At 39.8% G+C, this 17,454-nt stretch overlaps 1 protein-coding gene across 1 annotated transcript in view; it reads right to left on the bottom strand.

Annotated features, from left to right (window-relative positions):
• Positions 1 to 17,454, bottom strand: part of LOC128359518 (uncharacterized) — a 122,260-nt gene that overhangs the window by 58,218 nt on the left and 46,588 nt on the right. The window contains exons 2-3 of the mRNA XM_053320010.1: positions 13,631 to 13,674; positions 3,626 to 3,782 (exon numbers count right to left, since the gene is read on the bottom strand). Of these exons, the coding sequence (XP_053175985.1) occupies positions 3,626 to 3,782; positions 13,631 to 13,663 (190 nt within the window). The 5' untranslated portion in view covers positions 13,664 to 13,674. The remainder of the gene's footprint in view (positions 1 to 3,625; positions 3,783 to 13,630; positions 13,675 to 17,454) is intronic.

Raw genomic sequence — 17,454 nt, 5'->3', positions numbered from 1 at the left:
TCCAAGATTTTCACTGAATCTTGTCTTAGTCTAAGACCAGGCTAAATCTCTGGACCCTAGAGTTTGTCACTAGTAGTCTGATGAGGAGTGTGTGTGTCCCTGGCAGACAGAGTAACTCCAAGTCATTGCCACCTACAGGCTGCTGTCACTGTGTCACCGCCATCTACAGGCTTCTGTCACTGTGTCACTGCCACCTACAGGCTGCTGTCACTGTGTCACCGCCATCTACAGGCTGCTGTCACTGTGTCACTGCCATCTACAGGCTGCTGTCACTGCCATATACAGGCTGCTGTCACTGTGTCACTGCCATCTACAGGCTGCTGTCACTGCCATATACAGGCTGCTGTCACTGTGTCACTGCCACCTACAGGCTGCTGTCACTGCCACCTACAGGCTGCTGTCACTGTGTCACTGCCACCTACAGGCTGCTGTCACTGCCATCTACAGGCTGCTGTCACTGCCATCTACAGGCTACTGTCACTGTGTCACTACCACCTACAGGCTGCTGTCACTGCCATCTACAGGCTACTGTCACTGTGTCACTGCCACCTACAGGCTGCTGTCACTGTGTCACTGCCACCTACAGGCTGCTGTCACTGCCATCTACAGGCTGCTGTTACTGCCACCTACAGGCTGCTGACACTGTGTCACTGCCACTGCCACCTACAGGCTGCTGTCACTGCCATCTACAGGCTGGTGTCACTGCCATCTACAGGCTGCTGTCACTGCCACCTACATGCTGCTGTCACTGCCATCTACAGGTTGCTGTCACCATAGACATATATACGTAGACGCCGCATTGACTGTGGAGAGGCGTGCCTAAAGCGCCGCCATCTTGGTACAGGGCTAGCAGAGGCAGTAGTGCACGTATATCTATGGAGGTAAGAGGTACTCCACAGTTTCCAAGTAGAATTATTCTCTGAAATCTTTCAAATGATTTGTTAAAAACGTGTCTATCTATCTGTCTGTCTGTATTCTGAAATTTGTAACAAACAACCCGTGTGAATCTATGTTGACAATTGAGCAATTTTATTTATTTATTTATTTTTATTACAATTGAGCGATGTATGATCACTTTGTATGTATGCCACCTACAGGTTGCTGTCACTCTGTCACTGCCACCTACAGGCTGCTGTCACTGCCACCTACAGGCTGCTGTCACTGCCACTTACAGGCTGCTGTCACTGCCTGGCCAGGCTTCTCTGCCAGAGCCATGTGCACAACACTGATGTAGTGCTAGCAATGCTACATCAGAGTTTGGTGTGGTCACCACCACAACAGACCAACTCTGACGTTTCCCACTACTAATATTGGGTGAAGTGGTGAGTTGCCCTGTACAGCTGAAAGACTGCCACAACAATAAAAAGGTTTAAATCAAGTCCAGACTGCAGCAATAGTCTGCTGAGAGTCTGAATCATCACACAGTACCAAATTCTACAGACACAAACCCAGTAAGTGTGATATTTATTTGACGTCACAGTGTGGACAGACATGCTGTGGAATGTCTGTTATTAACATGCAGGTGTGCCTGACCAGCAGTTCAACATTTCTCAATAGTCAAATATGGAAATATCTCGTACCACAAGCAACACTCAGCTGATGGTTGACATGGACATATCAACCATGCCCTCACTATACAACTACTTATTGACAGTTCTTCCTGTAACTACTGGCAAAATCTTTATATTTTGAAATATACCATTTATTTCCAATCACTGCTGTTACTTTAACATGATGTTTAACATTAAAAGATGATTTCATCCTTTGAAGACATTTCAAGAGAAAAAGTCAAGATATTAGAAGAATACTTAGAAGAAGCTTAGAGAAAAAAGGTGTTGTACTGTATTTCAAGAATTATTGAACATGACATACTATATAAAATATGGTAACTTTTTTCTCAAATGTTAATTCTCAACATACATATCCAAATGGTTGAGATGTTCAATAACATAAAATTGAAATATTTTGAGAATAAAGTACCTTAACTCTTAGTTTTCTAAGACAAAATTGCAATCTTGATCTCACGAGACAAAAAGTCATAATATCATGAAAATTAAATCATTATTATACTAATACGTATCATATTTTGAGAACATAAACGACAATATAATTTTACTAAATCTGTTTCTGTACTTGAGAGCTGTGTTCATAGCAAACAGCACTTTGACAGTTTGCTGTTGTCCTGACCTTGAAATTGGGGTGGGTGTGTGTGTGTGTGTGTGTGTGTGTGTGTGTGTGGTTTACGGTGCCAAGAGCATACAATACACAGGCGGGAGGCAAAGTGTAAACAGGAGGCAGGTTATTGAAATGAGACAGCACACAATGATTTGTTGGTCTCAGATATGAAAATCATCAGTCACTTCTCTGACAATCTGCTCATTGTCTAATATTGTCAAACGTCTACACACATCAGACTGATCACTTCTAACTCTATACATTACAACCTGTGTATTAAAAAGCTGTCCCATTAATCACAATATGATGCGAGATAGTATGACTGTGACTGCGAGAAGTAAGAATAAATATGTATTCTGAGTTTGACATACCACAGAAAAGTGTGTTGTTAACCATCCAAAAATCGCCAAATATATGAAATTAGGCTTCAAAGTTGTGTAAAACTTAGTCCATGTGGGAGTGCCCACCGAGTTCGCTGAAACCCCGCCCCCTACCAAGTGTCACCTGTCAATCAAAGTCACCACCTCTACCCGACACATGGACGGTAGGTCTGAGAGCTTTCTGCTACTAGCTCAGCGGCTTGCTCGGCTACTAGCTCAGTGGCTAGCTTGGCGGCTAACTCGGTGGCTAGCTTGGTGAATAGCTCGTCGGCTAACTGTAGACTGTAGTAGTAGTAGTGTGTGCTGAATGTATTCATAGCTACAGCAGCAGGGGCGGGTTTAAGATTTTCAGACCCGCCCACTAAATCCTGAACACAGAAATCTTGAATCGAAGCTTGATAAGCGCAGTTTCAGGAGCGGGAACACACACCAATTACACCCCTTCCGGCTCCTATATAAACAGACCTAACAGCTTCCCCCTCGTTCACTCTCGCTTTCGAGTTTCCCTCCCCCCCCCCGCCCTCTCTTCTGTTCTTCTCTCCTCTCTTATAGGTTCCTGGGGGTTCATCACTGCCCGGGCGCAGCGGCGGATCCTTCGTCCGACCTCCCCACACCGCATCAAGAATCACTGTATCAAGAATCGTTCCGCATCAAGAATACACAATTCATTCAAATTCTGTCAATAAATCTGTTAAAACGTATCTCGTTGGTGATGTGTTCCTTGCTCGTGAAACACAGTTTGTGAAGCCTAGCTCCACAATTCAAATCTAAATGGTTGAAATGCTTTCTACACCTTTTTTAGAAATACATTTATTGAAACTTAATACTGCTTATATATTATATATTATATATTATATATTACAGACGCTGAAAACTTGATACAAACATGTAGCTGATTTTCATATTGAATAAGCTCTATTGTAAGTCTGTATGCTAGTCATGGTTCTTCTTCAACATACAAACTTCTTTACAATTTTTCATACTTTAGAAATGTTTTTCTCTTTGGAAGTCTACACTGAATGTGTGTGTGTGTGTGTGTGTGTGTGTGTGTGTGTGCGCGACTGACGTACCTGGACACACGGCCTGCAGTGTCACATGACTGACTCGCAGTGTGCTGGATAGATGTCTCTGGGTGGACCCCAAGAATAAAAGATAGAACTCCACCTCCTCTTCATCCTCCTTTCCCACATCCTCATCCTCCAGCTGAACAGTCAACATACACTCTCCCTGAGAAGAGACACGTGCAGTGTTATTAACTCTACATGTGCACACACACACCTTCTCTCCACTGCAGAATGTACAGGATCACTTTATCCCATTAAGACCTTTGCACACAGATCCCAGTCAAGACAAGACTTGCAGTTGAATCCATTAAGACACAGTGAGCAGCAGAGTGAAGTCAATAGTATGTAGTATTAGCACGTTGTTAAGAAATGAATGCACACAAAGAATCAGCTACTGATGATTTCTCTCCCGGGAAATATCCTGATGCTTTTATTGATCATTGTTTCATAGTTTTATTATTTCACTTTTATCATGTATGGTTTTTGTGTACATTGTTTTACTGTCTGTCTCATCCGTTTGTCACATTTAAAGCTTTGAATTGCACCACTATGTATGAAAGCTGCTGTAGATAAATAGATAGGTAAATAGTTCAGATGTGGATTTAATAGGTGTAACACACACACACACACACACACACACAGACAGATGGAATGGTTATTTGACTGTATCTGTCACGTTAAACATCCCATAATACAACAGGGCAGAAAAGTGATAAAACACTGTTCTAATTCATGACATCATTCATCATATCTTCATTGTTCTTCTTTGGATGGCTGTAGGTTGCTGTCAGTGAATCACACCTTGTACAAATGTTTCACATAGTGAGTCATTACAGCACAGGCCATTCCAAAGCTACCAGCCCAAATGAAGAGATCACATTTTATTTATGCTCTGACTATTTGAGACTCATTTATATTCCATTTTTCATTGTGCTTCTCTCTCCTCTCCTTCCTCTCTGTCCTCTCTACTCCAACTGGTTGAGGCAGATGTTCTCCCACTCTGAGTCTGGTTCTGAGGTTTCTTCCTGTTAAAAGGGAGTTTTTTTCTTGCCACTGTCACCAAGTGCTGCTCATGTAGGAATGTTGGGTGTCTTTAAATTAAAACCTGAAGAGTTCGGTTTAGAACCCACTCTATGTGTAAAGTGCCTTGAGATGACTTTTGTTGTGATTTGGTGCTATACAAGTAAAGATTGATTGATTGATTAATTCATCTTTTATAGAATTGTTTAATAAACTACATGATCATAATTGATGAGGTTTGGGTCTCTTTCAAAATGACAAAATTGCAACTGGTTTGCATATAGTGATTTCTTAGTCATAAATATAAATAGTTTGAACATGTAACCAATCATTTCTGTAAAACAAACACTTTCTTGTTGGGAAAAAAGAAAATGGTTCACCTACTAGTACATGTGCTTTTTAAATGACAGTTTAATAACAGGACTAGGAAAAATGCATAGAAACCTTGTAAAAAATTAAATTAAGATACCAGAGATTGACCAATACATATTTTGAATAGTCAAATATATGTGGTATTATATTCAGTACCCAAAAATGTCAAATCATAAAATAAAATCTCTATATATTTTTACTTAGAAGTGTCACAACAAGCCAATGGCATCCATTCAGTTGAATGGCCCAATAAGTGTCTAACATGTTCAGAGTGTTTAGCCAGTGTTCATGTCATATCAAGTCACACAAGTTAGAGCAAAGTTCAGTGGAGTGTGTTGAACTGACTGATGTGTGTGTGTGGTACAACAACTAAGTGATTCACTTAACCCGTAGAGCAGCAGCTCATTTACACTGTGTGGAGTTAGGGTTCAGTGCCTTGCTCATGGACACTATGACATGTGGAGGAGATCAAACTGGCAACTCTGTGATTTGTGGATGACCTGCCACTTTTATCATCAACAAAAATAGAAATATCAAATCTTCATCATCTGCATGTGTTTCTATATAGCAGAGGTTTGTGAATCTCTTATGCATCATTATTAACAATAGCACAAGCTTTAAAAAAATGTCTGTATGACATCTTAACTGAAGATTTCCACTTCCAGTTAAGAAATGATGTGTGCTTCCTGTCTCATGTTAGCTCACACACACATAAACCTTCACAATAAACTACATGAGGCTGGAATTTGATTTAAGGAGTGAAAACGTGTGACTCAACTATCACATAATACAAACACTTTACCATGATTTTCCATTGATCTGTTCAGGCTTTGTGATTCATGCTTTTCATGCATTAATCTCACTTTAAAAAGCATATAAATAACATATAAAAACCCATATAAACTCTGCTGAGATTCCTCACATGTAACAGCTCTCTCCATCAACACATGCAGCACACTGCATCAAAGTTAACTATGAGAGAGCAGAAACTAGAACATGAAACTGTTACATTACATCCATTTGCTGATGATTTTATTAATAAATGGATTTACAGATGCAAATTAGCAGCTTTGCTATAATCCGGCATGTTTATAGAGATGTTTAAATATTCATGTTAATCAATGTGCACTGTCCCTATCCAAAAATAATGTATTTATTATTATTATTATTATTATTATTTATTGTTCTGTCTATTAAAGGGTCAGAAACTAGTGAAAATTCCTTCTATAATTTCCCGAAAGACAAAGATGATGTCTTCAAATGTTTTCATATTCAGATACTATCATGTATGAGAGATCAAATCAAACATTAAGAGGGAACTGATGCATAAAAATTCAATTCATTATTATTTGATAATTATTATCAATAGTTGCTGATTCATTTTTCCACTTTATATTAGTACTCAATAATCAGATTGTTTCAGTCTTTTACAGTCTTTATTTGAACATTATCCATGTTCCCATACCATAATACATTCCCAACAGTACACTGCTAATTCAGAAATGTTAGCATTTGCTCTACAGTGTAGCATTAGCTCAGCATAGACTCTACATTTCTGTCTGCTTCAGGCTGATTCATAAACGATGTTATCAATAATAAAAAAGCCTTTAATGGGGAATGTGTGTGTGTGTGTGTGTGTGTGTGTGTGTGTAATTACTCTCTTCTCAGCTGATTTTCTTCTCCCTCCCGTGTGAAACATGACACAACACACACATTTCTTGCTGAACATGCAGTTAAAAGTCTGTTAACAGCCACGCCCACACACACACACACACACACACACACACACACAGGCTAACAATAGCTCACAGGAATGTTTCAGATTGTGCACACACACACACACACACACGCACTCACACGCACTCACACGCGCACACCCGCGCACACCCGCGCACACACGCGCGCACACACACATGCACACACTAACACGCACACACACACACACACTCACACACACATATGCGCGCGCGCACACACACACACACACACACACACACACACAGAATGAGGATCTGTCTCTCTCAGTCACAGTCATATACAATGAAGATAGGCATGGTTCACATTTCCTGCTTGAGCAGTTACAGATGCTCCACTGTTTGGAAACACTCATAACATCAACATTCATACTTTGATTGGTATTCAGCTCAGGTGCTGTGCAGGGGAACATGACACAATGCTACATTCACATATCACTGAATGTAAACAATGATTTTAAATTGGAACCTTTCGCTACTCTGGAAGAACATGTGATTAGTTCAAAACATGCTTACTCACTCCTTACTCCTGAAGGCAAAGTTTGGAGCTATTGTGCTTCTGAGTTTATTGCCTTTAACAAGAGGCAGCGCACAGATGCTAAAAACAGGGTGAGGTGCAGCTCGCACAAAAAAATGGGGCCAAGCTTCACTGAAGAAGTAAAAACACAAAACTTTAACTCACTATGATAGAGAATATGAATGCTTTTCATTCTTTTACCTTTTACACAAAAACAAGCTCATCATTTAGTGAAAACAGTATGATGTCTGAGCATACACTGTTAACACTGCAAGCATGTTGTTTAAAGTGTAAAGTTTTAGAATAACAGTGTATGAGTCAGTGTGTAATGTGTTTGTGTCTCATACAGAGAATGATCAGCTTTATGGAGCTTTACGGTGAGTTTCTGTTCTCATTCAGCCCAAGAGCCAAATATTCTGTGTCTCTCACCTGCTTTAAGACTTGAGTGGACTTGTCCTGAGTCATGTGACCAATGTGTCAGCTGAGGGAATTATCAGAGTGGTAAAACATTGATTTTCTGGGGAGCATCCTCATCAGGCAATTGTTTAACAATGTCTTTGGTGGCTGATGGAATCAAATCTTCTCCAGTAGTGTTCAGTTTCTCAGCATGATCAATGTGCTATGAAGCCAAAAACAGTGTTCAACAGCAGCTCACTGCATGATGGTCTTCTCTGATTTTTCATCCCCTGCCGGGTGTTTTTGTTTCAACTGATGCTGAAATGTAGGTTTTTTTAAACACTCATTGGAGAGGGTCTTGAAGCAGAGAACTTCTGCTTCAAGAACAGCTCATAGCTATTCTAATGTGAGGCGATAAATCCTTACCATTCTACCCAAAGTGCAATCCCCCAACAAAAAAACACATTGATATATTGGTCCGGAGGAGGATACACGTGAGGCCGAATACGGAGAGTCAAGTGCACACCGGGACAAACTGATTGTGGAGAGTGTCACTGCCAATATAGAGAAGATGCTGGACAGTAAACTAGCTAACATAATAAAGCCTGTCAGCTAAGTGGCTGAAAAACTGGATGGCTTAATTGAGAGGATGGGGACGGTAGAGCAGCGGGTCTCCGATCTGGAAGACGAGTCGGCTACTGTCATGCCTCGGGTGGGAGCTCTGGAGACCCAGCTAAAGAAAGTTCAGGAACGCCTGGAAAACTTTGAAAATCAAAGTCAACGACAGAACGTAAGGATCGTGGGGTTGAAAGAAGGCACGGAGGGCAAAACACCAGTCGACTTTTTTGAAAAGTGGATACCAGACGTCTTGAATATGCCTAATGATCGCATTCAGATGGAGAGAGCCCAACGTACGGGACCGCGGATGAGACTCGCCGGCAAAGAGGGTCCAAGAGCCGTCCTGGTGAGGCTGCATAACTACACCGAAAGACAGAGGATCCTGTATGTGGCGAGGAACAAAGGTACGATAAAAGTCGACGGTGGGAATGTGTCTTTCTATCAAGATTTCTCCATGGAGGTTGTGAGGAGGAGGAAAGAGTCGGCAAACGCCCGCAAATTGTTGAGAGATGCTGGGATCAGGTACTCCTTCTTATATCCGGCTGTCATCAAGGTTTTCCGCCCTGATGGTTCCAGCTCTGCCTTCTCGACCTTGGAGGAAATTAACGACTACATCAACAAATTGCCCTCATCCAAGTGACCCCCTAGCCTGGAGGCCAGATGGACTATGATTGCTACAGGTATGAATGCGGTATAAAATACGCAGTTCATGATGCATCTCGAGACTTATCCTGTTAATCCTTAATGTTACAACAACAAAAAACAAACTAAAAAAACAACAAACAAACACTGGTATCACAATAGCAATCTAGTGAGGGAGGTCTGTACTCTTGTTGATCAATTGACCCCCACAGCTGTACTTTATACAAGGTAAAGGTACAACTACATAAGTTAATCATCTAGATTAGTTTTTCTTTTTTTTCTTCCTTTTTTCTCTTTCTCTCTCTTTTCCATGTTTGCTTCATGTGTTAAGTTGTTGATGATTCCAAGCTTTTGGTTATGTTCATGCTTGGAACTCAGTCCTAAGTTCAAAAATGCTAATTGTTCACCTGAAGCTACAAACTGGTCCATCTTATGTTTAATGGTTAAAGTTGCATGCAGCACGCGATTTTTCGCACAACCTTTTGTTGATGTACATTAAGATAAGTACGTGGAATATCAGAGGCTCTAACAACGTGATAAAGAGGAAATCTGTCCTGAACTCTCTTAAAAAAGATAAGATTCAAATAGGTTTCCTACAAGAAACACATCTTAGTGATGAGGAGCACAAAAAATATCATAGGGAATGGGTCGGTCAAATTTTTTTCTCATCACATTCAACTAGTAAGAGGGGTGTGATCACTCTAATACATAAAAATCTGCCATTCACAGTAACATCATCCTGTAAAGATACTGAAGGGAGATACATTCTAATTAAAGATGTGTTACATGGTGAAGATATTTTGCTGGGTAATATCTACGCTCCTAATGTCCAAGACGATGCATTTTATGCATCTTTACTCAGTCAACTAGCTGATATGGATTGTCCTAATATGATAATAGCGGGCGATTTTAACTGTGCATTATGCCCAATGCTGGATAGATCGTCATTTCTTAGACAAATTGATTTTCCCACAAATATCAGAAGATCAAGCAAAATTATTGGAATCTCCTATTTCACAATTAGAAGTAGATGAAGCCATCTCCACACTCCAGGAGAGGATGGCTTCCCAGTTGAATTTTTTAAAGTGATGAAAGGGAAAATTTGCAATTTGCTGCTGAGGGTCTTAAGTCATTTGAAGATTCTAGACTTCCAGAATCAATGTATAGAGCCAACATAACACTAATAAAGAAAAACAGAAACCCAGAGCTATGCTCCTCATATAGGCCAATTAGCCTTCTTGGAGTAGACAATAAAATACTATCGAAGATATTGGCCCATAACATGGCTTGAACATGTTATGACCTCTATTGTGGATGCGGACCAGACAGGTTTTATTGAGGGTAGAAACTCTTTTTGCAACACAAGACGTCTTTTTAATATTATTCACTGCCTTAACTCTTACCAAATACAGAGTGCTGTTATTTCTATGGACGCCGAAAAGGCGTTCGATAGAATTGAATGGGAATACATGTTTGATGTCATGAAAAAATTTGGATTTGGGTCAAATTTTCTGAGGTGGATTAAACTGTTATATAAAGCACCCTCAGCGTCAGTTTTGACAAATGGTCTGTTATCTGCTCCTTTTAATCTAGCAAGAGGCACCGCTCAAGGAAGCCCATTGTCTCCTATCCTATTCGACCTGGCCATGGAGCCCTTGGCAATGGCCATCAGACAAAATCCAAATATTCAGGGAGTTGATATTGGCACGAAACAACATAAAATTTTACTTTACGCTGATGATGTCCTTTTTGACACTAACAGACCCAACTAGATCATTACCAGCCCTAATAGAGTGTATCACAGAGTTTGGTTTGATATCCGGCTATAAAGTAAACTTCGATAAATCAGAAATGATGCCCCTAAATAACAATGATAGTACTGAATCGGCTTATGTGAAGACTTTTCGTTGGTCCCCGTCGGGGTTTAATTATTTAGGAGTCAAAATTACTCCCCAAATGAATCAGCTCTATGCGGAAAATGTAAACCCCTCAAAGAAACATTAACAAGATGGAAGAAACTTCCCATCTCATTTCTGGGCAGAATTAACCTTATCAAGATGACAGTCCTTCCAAAAATATTATATCCTATATCAATGCTATTTGTACTTCTTACATCAAAGGACATAAAGGCAATCAATAAAATTATATCAGACTTCATTTGGGCTGGAACGAAACCCAAAGTGAAGTTTGAGACATTACAACTGCCAAAAGAAGGAGGTGGATGGGGTTTACCAAATGTAGAATACTATGCAATTTCCATACTAGCCAGAATTATTTCTTCATGGGTGAATGAACATTCATACTCTCCTTGGCTTGACCTAGAGGTAACAATGTGCAAACCCTTCTCTCCTATGAACTTATTAGACAAACACCTAAATGAAATGCCACACATTGCTAGGAACAACCCCTTGATAGTAAACGTACTGTGGACATGGAGGAAATTGAGGAAAATATTCCATGAGACTCACCCACTCGATATTTTAAAAACATTGGAGGGAAACCCAGAGCTATGATCACAGGGGTTAGGTCCAAATCTTACATCTTGGCAAAGAGTAGGCATTAATGGAATTCATGATCTCTTTGAGAAGGGGAGATTCAGAACGTTTGAATCACTGAAAACTCAGTACCACATATCCAAGAATGATCATTATAAATACTTACAGGTCAGACAAAAACCAACTCACTAGAATATTCTTAACGATTCTTGTCCATTAGAGATGTTTTTTCTGAACCACAAAGAGCAAAAGAAAATTGTGTCGAAATTTTATTCAGAAATGTTAAATTTGGATGAGGATAAAATGGCATGGCTTAAGACATCATGGTGTACTTTACTGAAATGTGTGATAAGTGACGATATGTGGAATGACATCTTGCGATTACCCTCCAGAATCTCAATTTGCAACAGATATAAAGAATTACAATATCATATCCTACACAATATCTATATATCGCCATATATTTATAGTAAATATACAGCAGGAGTTTCACCAAATTGTCCCAAATGTAAAAGTCACACAGGTACTAGGTTGCATTGCCTGTGGGAATGCAATACAATTCAGGTATTCTGGAGGGCGATATGTGCAAACATTAGTGTTGCAATAGGACAACAGGTGTCAGCAAACCCACTTATATGTTTGCTTGTCCCCAACATGAAGAAGTAATTCAATCTCTCTTAATGTTGGCAAGGAAAGCAATCATGGTGAAGTGGGTCGGAGATGACCCTCCATCTGTTCTTATATGGAGTCCCCTGTATCCGAGGTTGTGACTCTTGAAAAATTGGGACATTACATCAATGGGAGGATTCATACTTTTCAGCAGAAATGGAAGGAACCATTGGAACGTCTTGGAGTTAAATAAAATTTGGACCTGAACTAACTGGGCACATGTTTGAAATATGACATTATGGGAATCTGACAGATGGACCTTTATATTGTTTGAGTGCTGTGCTTCTCTCTTTTCACTTATGGACCAGTCTTGTAATCTTGTAAAAGTTTAAAAAAAAAAAAAAAAAAAAAAATCCATAGTTGTTTCACGAAATATCTTTTTTTAATCTATTTTTGAAAGTAAAGTCCAAAAAAATACATATTAATGTAAAAAGTGCTGTCCCCAATTTTTATTTCATCACCGAAACACTGAACATTTTAGTCTGTGGACTGAGACTGATTTAAGCCACACCCCTCCATTTATGATCAGGAAGTATGTCTGCCCCCCTCTTTCTCATGTCTGCATGTGGAGCATTTAGAAAATATAGTTTTCATGTGTGTACCAGTGTTCAGAAGTGTTCTAACTAACCATGTAGCATCTTTGAGATAGACTCAAAAATATCTATTTTTGTCACAACCAAAACATATGGTGAAATTTGGTTGTTTTGGTAGTGACAAAAGGGAACACTTGATGCTTTATTTATGGGATGTAAAGTGACATAGTTTGAACAGCAGCTGAAATATAACTTAAAGGTGCAGTCTGCAATTATAGTGGAAGGTTGTTGATTTGAGCTCTACTTTTTCTGAAACATTCTACTGTCTTTTTAAAGTAGAAAACTGTACATGTGGGCGTACCTCTCCTCACTTACACCCACCTCAAGACACAAACTATCCAATAGCTGCTTAGTGTGGTGTAATCAGAAATCTAAGTATACTTATGTGTCACTGTTACTGTCAGATGTGTGTCTGCTATAAATGCAGGCTGTATATTTGCAACATCCATTAGATACTATTCATCATTTTTAGAGAGAGAGAGAGAGAGAGAGAGAGAGAGAGAACATATGGTTGGCAGTTCTATCTCAGGTCCTGAACTGATAAAAGAACTAAAAAGAGAAACAGATTTTAGCTCACAGCTGACGCACACTTCAAAGTCATCTGTCTGTATTAGACATTAAACACTAACTGGCATTAACATGTACAGCATGTGTGTGCAGCACAGTGGAATTTGCATGAAGGAATATGAAATGCATGGTGTAGATACACAGCAGTGAAGTGGATAATGAATTGTTTCAGTAGAACTTTTGAGGAGTGTGTGACCTCTATGGAACTCTTCTTTATAAGTGGGTCATTGTTTAGTGTGTGAGAGTAGATGCATAGCTGTGTGCTCACAACACACACTCCTGCCACCTGTTTGAGTTATTTCTAAGGTGTTTTATTTCTTAGGATCAGATGGAAATAAGTTGTCATGGTGATAATGGAGGATACTTACATAGAGTGGAGCTTGTTGAGGACTCAGTTTCATGATGCTGGATTCTAGGAGACAACACACAGAGGAACAGAGATGTAATTCATTTGATCAGAAAACATACATACATACATTTTGAAAAATATAGAAATACTGAATATTGAAATACCATGACTGTAATGTCTGTGGTTATATTGGTACCAGCGATGGAGCTTTGCTGTCTGTCATCACCACCCATCCTACACCACCAAATCTCTCTCTCCCTTTATCTCCTATCATCTGTCTATACTCTAACTCTGGTCCTTATAGTCTCTAACTCCGGTCCTTATAGTCTCTCTAACTCTGGTCCTTATAGTCTCTCTAACTCTGGTCCTTATAGTCTCTAACTCTGGTCCTTATAGTCTCTAACTCCGGTCCTTATAGTCTCTCTAACTCTGGTCCTTATAGTCTCTCTAACTCTGGTCCATATAGTCTCTAACTCTGGTCCTTATAGTCTCTCTAACTCTGGTCCTTATAGTCTCTCTAACTCTGGTCCTTATAGTCTCTCTAACTCTGGTCCTTATAGTCTCTCTAACTCTCTAACTCATGTCCTTATAGTCTCTCTAACTCTGGTCCTTATAGTCTGTCTAACTCTGGTCCTTATAGTCTCTCTAACTCTGGTCCTTATAGTCTCTCTAACTCTGGTCCGTATAGTCTCTCTAACTCTGGTCCTTATAGTCTCTAACTCTGGTCCTTATAGTCTCTCTAACAACTCTGGTCCTTATAGTCTCTCTAACTCTCTAACTCTGGTCCTTATAATCTCTCTAACTCGGGTCCTTATAGTCTCTCTAATTCTGGTCCTTATAGTCTCTAACTCTGGTCGTTATAGTCTCTCTAACTCTGGTCCTTATAATCTCTCTAGCTCTGGTCCTTATAGTCTCTAACTCTCTAACTCTGGTCCTTATAGTCTCTCGAACTCACTAACTCTGGTCCTTATAGTCTCTCTAATTCTGGTCCTTATAGTCTCTAACTCTGGTCCTTATAGTCTCTCTAACTCTGGTCCTTATAGTCTCTCTAACTCTGGTCCTTATAGTATCTCTAACTCTGGTCCTTATAGTCTCTCTAACTCTGGTCCTTATAGTCTCTAACTCTGGTCTTGTGCTGTGTGAAAGGGGGAATGGCCAGCAGCTAGAGCGGCAGCAGTGAATGTGTGCTTTTTACCAATATATTTATCTATATCTTTTACATTTCTCATCCAGAAAACATGTAGCAAGACACCTGTCACGTTTCAAATCAATCAGATGAATGGTTCGAGAGATTATACATACATATATACATACATATACATATATATATATATATATTATATATATATCAGATGATCTCTTTTTGTTTCAAGCTAAGCCTGACAGTTAGCCTGGTCCGAGCCAGGTTAGTTTGCCAGCATAAGTTACTGTGGTAACTGAGCTTGGACTATGCTGAGCTTGCTTTATGGAACCGAATCTGCTGGAAAATGAGCCAGACTAACGAAATAAGCCCTGTTTATTTGGTAATCCTGCTTTATAGAACAGGGACCTGTAGTGATTAGAATATAACCTAAACACTCTCCAATGCTGGAGCAAGAACACATAGGAGAGTATACATTTATAAATGTACTCAATTTTCAACACAGAGCATTAATGACTTCTTTAATAACAGTAAGGATTTGGTTTACATTTGCCATAGTATCGTTAATAGGTTTTTTTGACAAGTTATCTGATAATGAAAGGAGACAGAGAGAGAGAGCGAGAGCGAGGGGGGGAGAGAGAGAGAGAGATAGAGAGAGAGAGAGAGAGGGAGGAATGACCTGCAGCATAGGTCCCTGACCAGATTTGAACCAGGGAGCATCCACTGTGACTGTCACATGACCTCCTCTCATATCACTCACGGAACACTTTGTGTTAGTCCATATGGAATGTATATGGACTAGCTCACAGCCAATCAACACAAGCATTAAATACTTAAAAACTTTGAAATGCTTTTGTGTAAAAATCTAATCATTTAGATGTGAATGAGTGGTGGCATTTTATACAATGTAATGCTTCTATTCACATGATGGTAACAAATGTAGAACTCAGCTGGTATCAGTATCATTTTAAGGGTACTAGGATTGGTACTGGTAGCATCAGTTTTTAAACCATACCCATCACTAGTGTCATTCATTCATTCATTCATTCATTAGTTTGTCCAGTTCACAACATTGAACAACATTTATTGAACTGACTTCAAAACTCATATGAACAAACCAAACAGAAAGAGATTTAGGAGAAGCAGACAAAAGTGAGCTCCACAATGTGATTCAGTGAGCTGGGATATTTCCCTTCATCCACATGTTTGTAACACATCTAGAGCTAGAAGAAGGCTTCTGATCAACATGCTGAACAACCTCATCACATGAAATGAGCAGTGGGCATAACTGGCTCACTGTTCAGTCCATTATAATGACAGACGTGTCATAGAGCCGGGGTCACCGCCGACCTCTTCTAAATACAGTGATGTGGTTGGCCCATTCATTGGCAGGAAACAGGAAGTTGGATGAAAACAGAGGAGCCTTACAAGTCTTCCTCACAACACTGACGAGAGAAAACAAGCCTTTCTCACAGCACCGCCACCCCTAACACACACACACACACACACACACACACACACACACACACACACACACACACACACACACACACACACACACACACACACACACACACACACAGCTTATTTCAATGAAACATGAAGGTCTACAATCATATTAGCTGTGTCACACCATTCAGTCTTATATAAAGCTCCTCTGCTGGAGTATAAACTCATCTATTTCAGTCAGTTGGCACACATCACTTTTAGTACCTGCTCACCACACAGTCAGACTCACACTGTACTGACATTTACATCTGATGCATTTTTCACGTTTCAGGTAATAGCTTATATATTATATTATAGATTTCCCCCATTCCTAATTATATAGATAAAGGAATTCTAGTAATATTAGAAATATGAAACACTTCAATAGAAGAGAAGAAGTATTTTCTTATGATGTACACAATCACATCAGCTTATGTTGGTCATTTCATTTTAAATTGTGCATGTTTCTGTCTGCTTACATTTTCAAATTCAGCTCAGCTGTTTGTTGCCCCTCCCTGCTGATGACATAACAGGCAGGACTCTGAGGTATATTTCATATCAGCCACTGCACCAAGCAGCAGGCTATAAATACCAGAACACTGGCTGCAGTCTTGCTCGCTCTGTGCTTCTCTGCTGAACTTTGTGAGGCTGATAATAGACAGCAGAGAGACAACATGGTCATCTGAGACAGCAAACACAACACATGAGCCCACTGATAAATGTGCTATATTCAGAGCTGCACGCTGAAACTTTTACAAAGGAGCATGAACACAGTGGCTGCTTGGGTGGAATCTAACTAACAGATTTTTAAATATGCTGTAATGAATGTTAGCGCTCCACAGCACAGATGATGAACTGTAACAGCTGAACCGGTGGGACAGGTAAACATGTAAGGATGTTCAGCAGTGCATTAAAGGAACAGTCCTTGGTGCTTAAAGCTTTAAGCATGAGACATTAAGACAGCTAAAGTTAACAGCATCAGATCCTCTTTTCCTTATGTCTGTCTGGCTATGGAGATAATCCCCATGCAATCCTAGTGAAATGCACTTCTGTGTTGTGTGTACATGTGGGAAGGGGGAGGGGGTTTAGGACAAATTTAAGATTTATGACCACTTATCTATGTATGACTTATCTAATTGGGGACAAAAGCCATGTCTCCAATTAGTACAATGCTGATTTTTGGGTCATTGGTTATGATTACAGTTAGCATAAGT

The sequence above is a fragment of the Scomber japonicus genome, chromosome 5 (genome assembly GCF_027409825.1).
Source record: "Scomber japonicus isolate fScoJap1 chromosome 5, fScoJap1.pri, whole genome shotgun sequence".
Lineage (NCBI taxonomy): Eukaryota > Metazoa > Chordata > Actinopteri > Scombriformes > Scombridae > Scomber > Scomber japonicus.
This window is presented reverse-complemented; position numbering and strand designations above follow the sequence as displayed.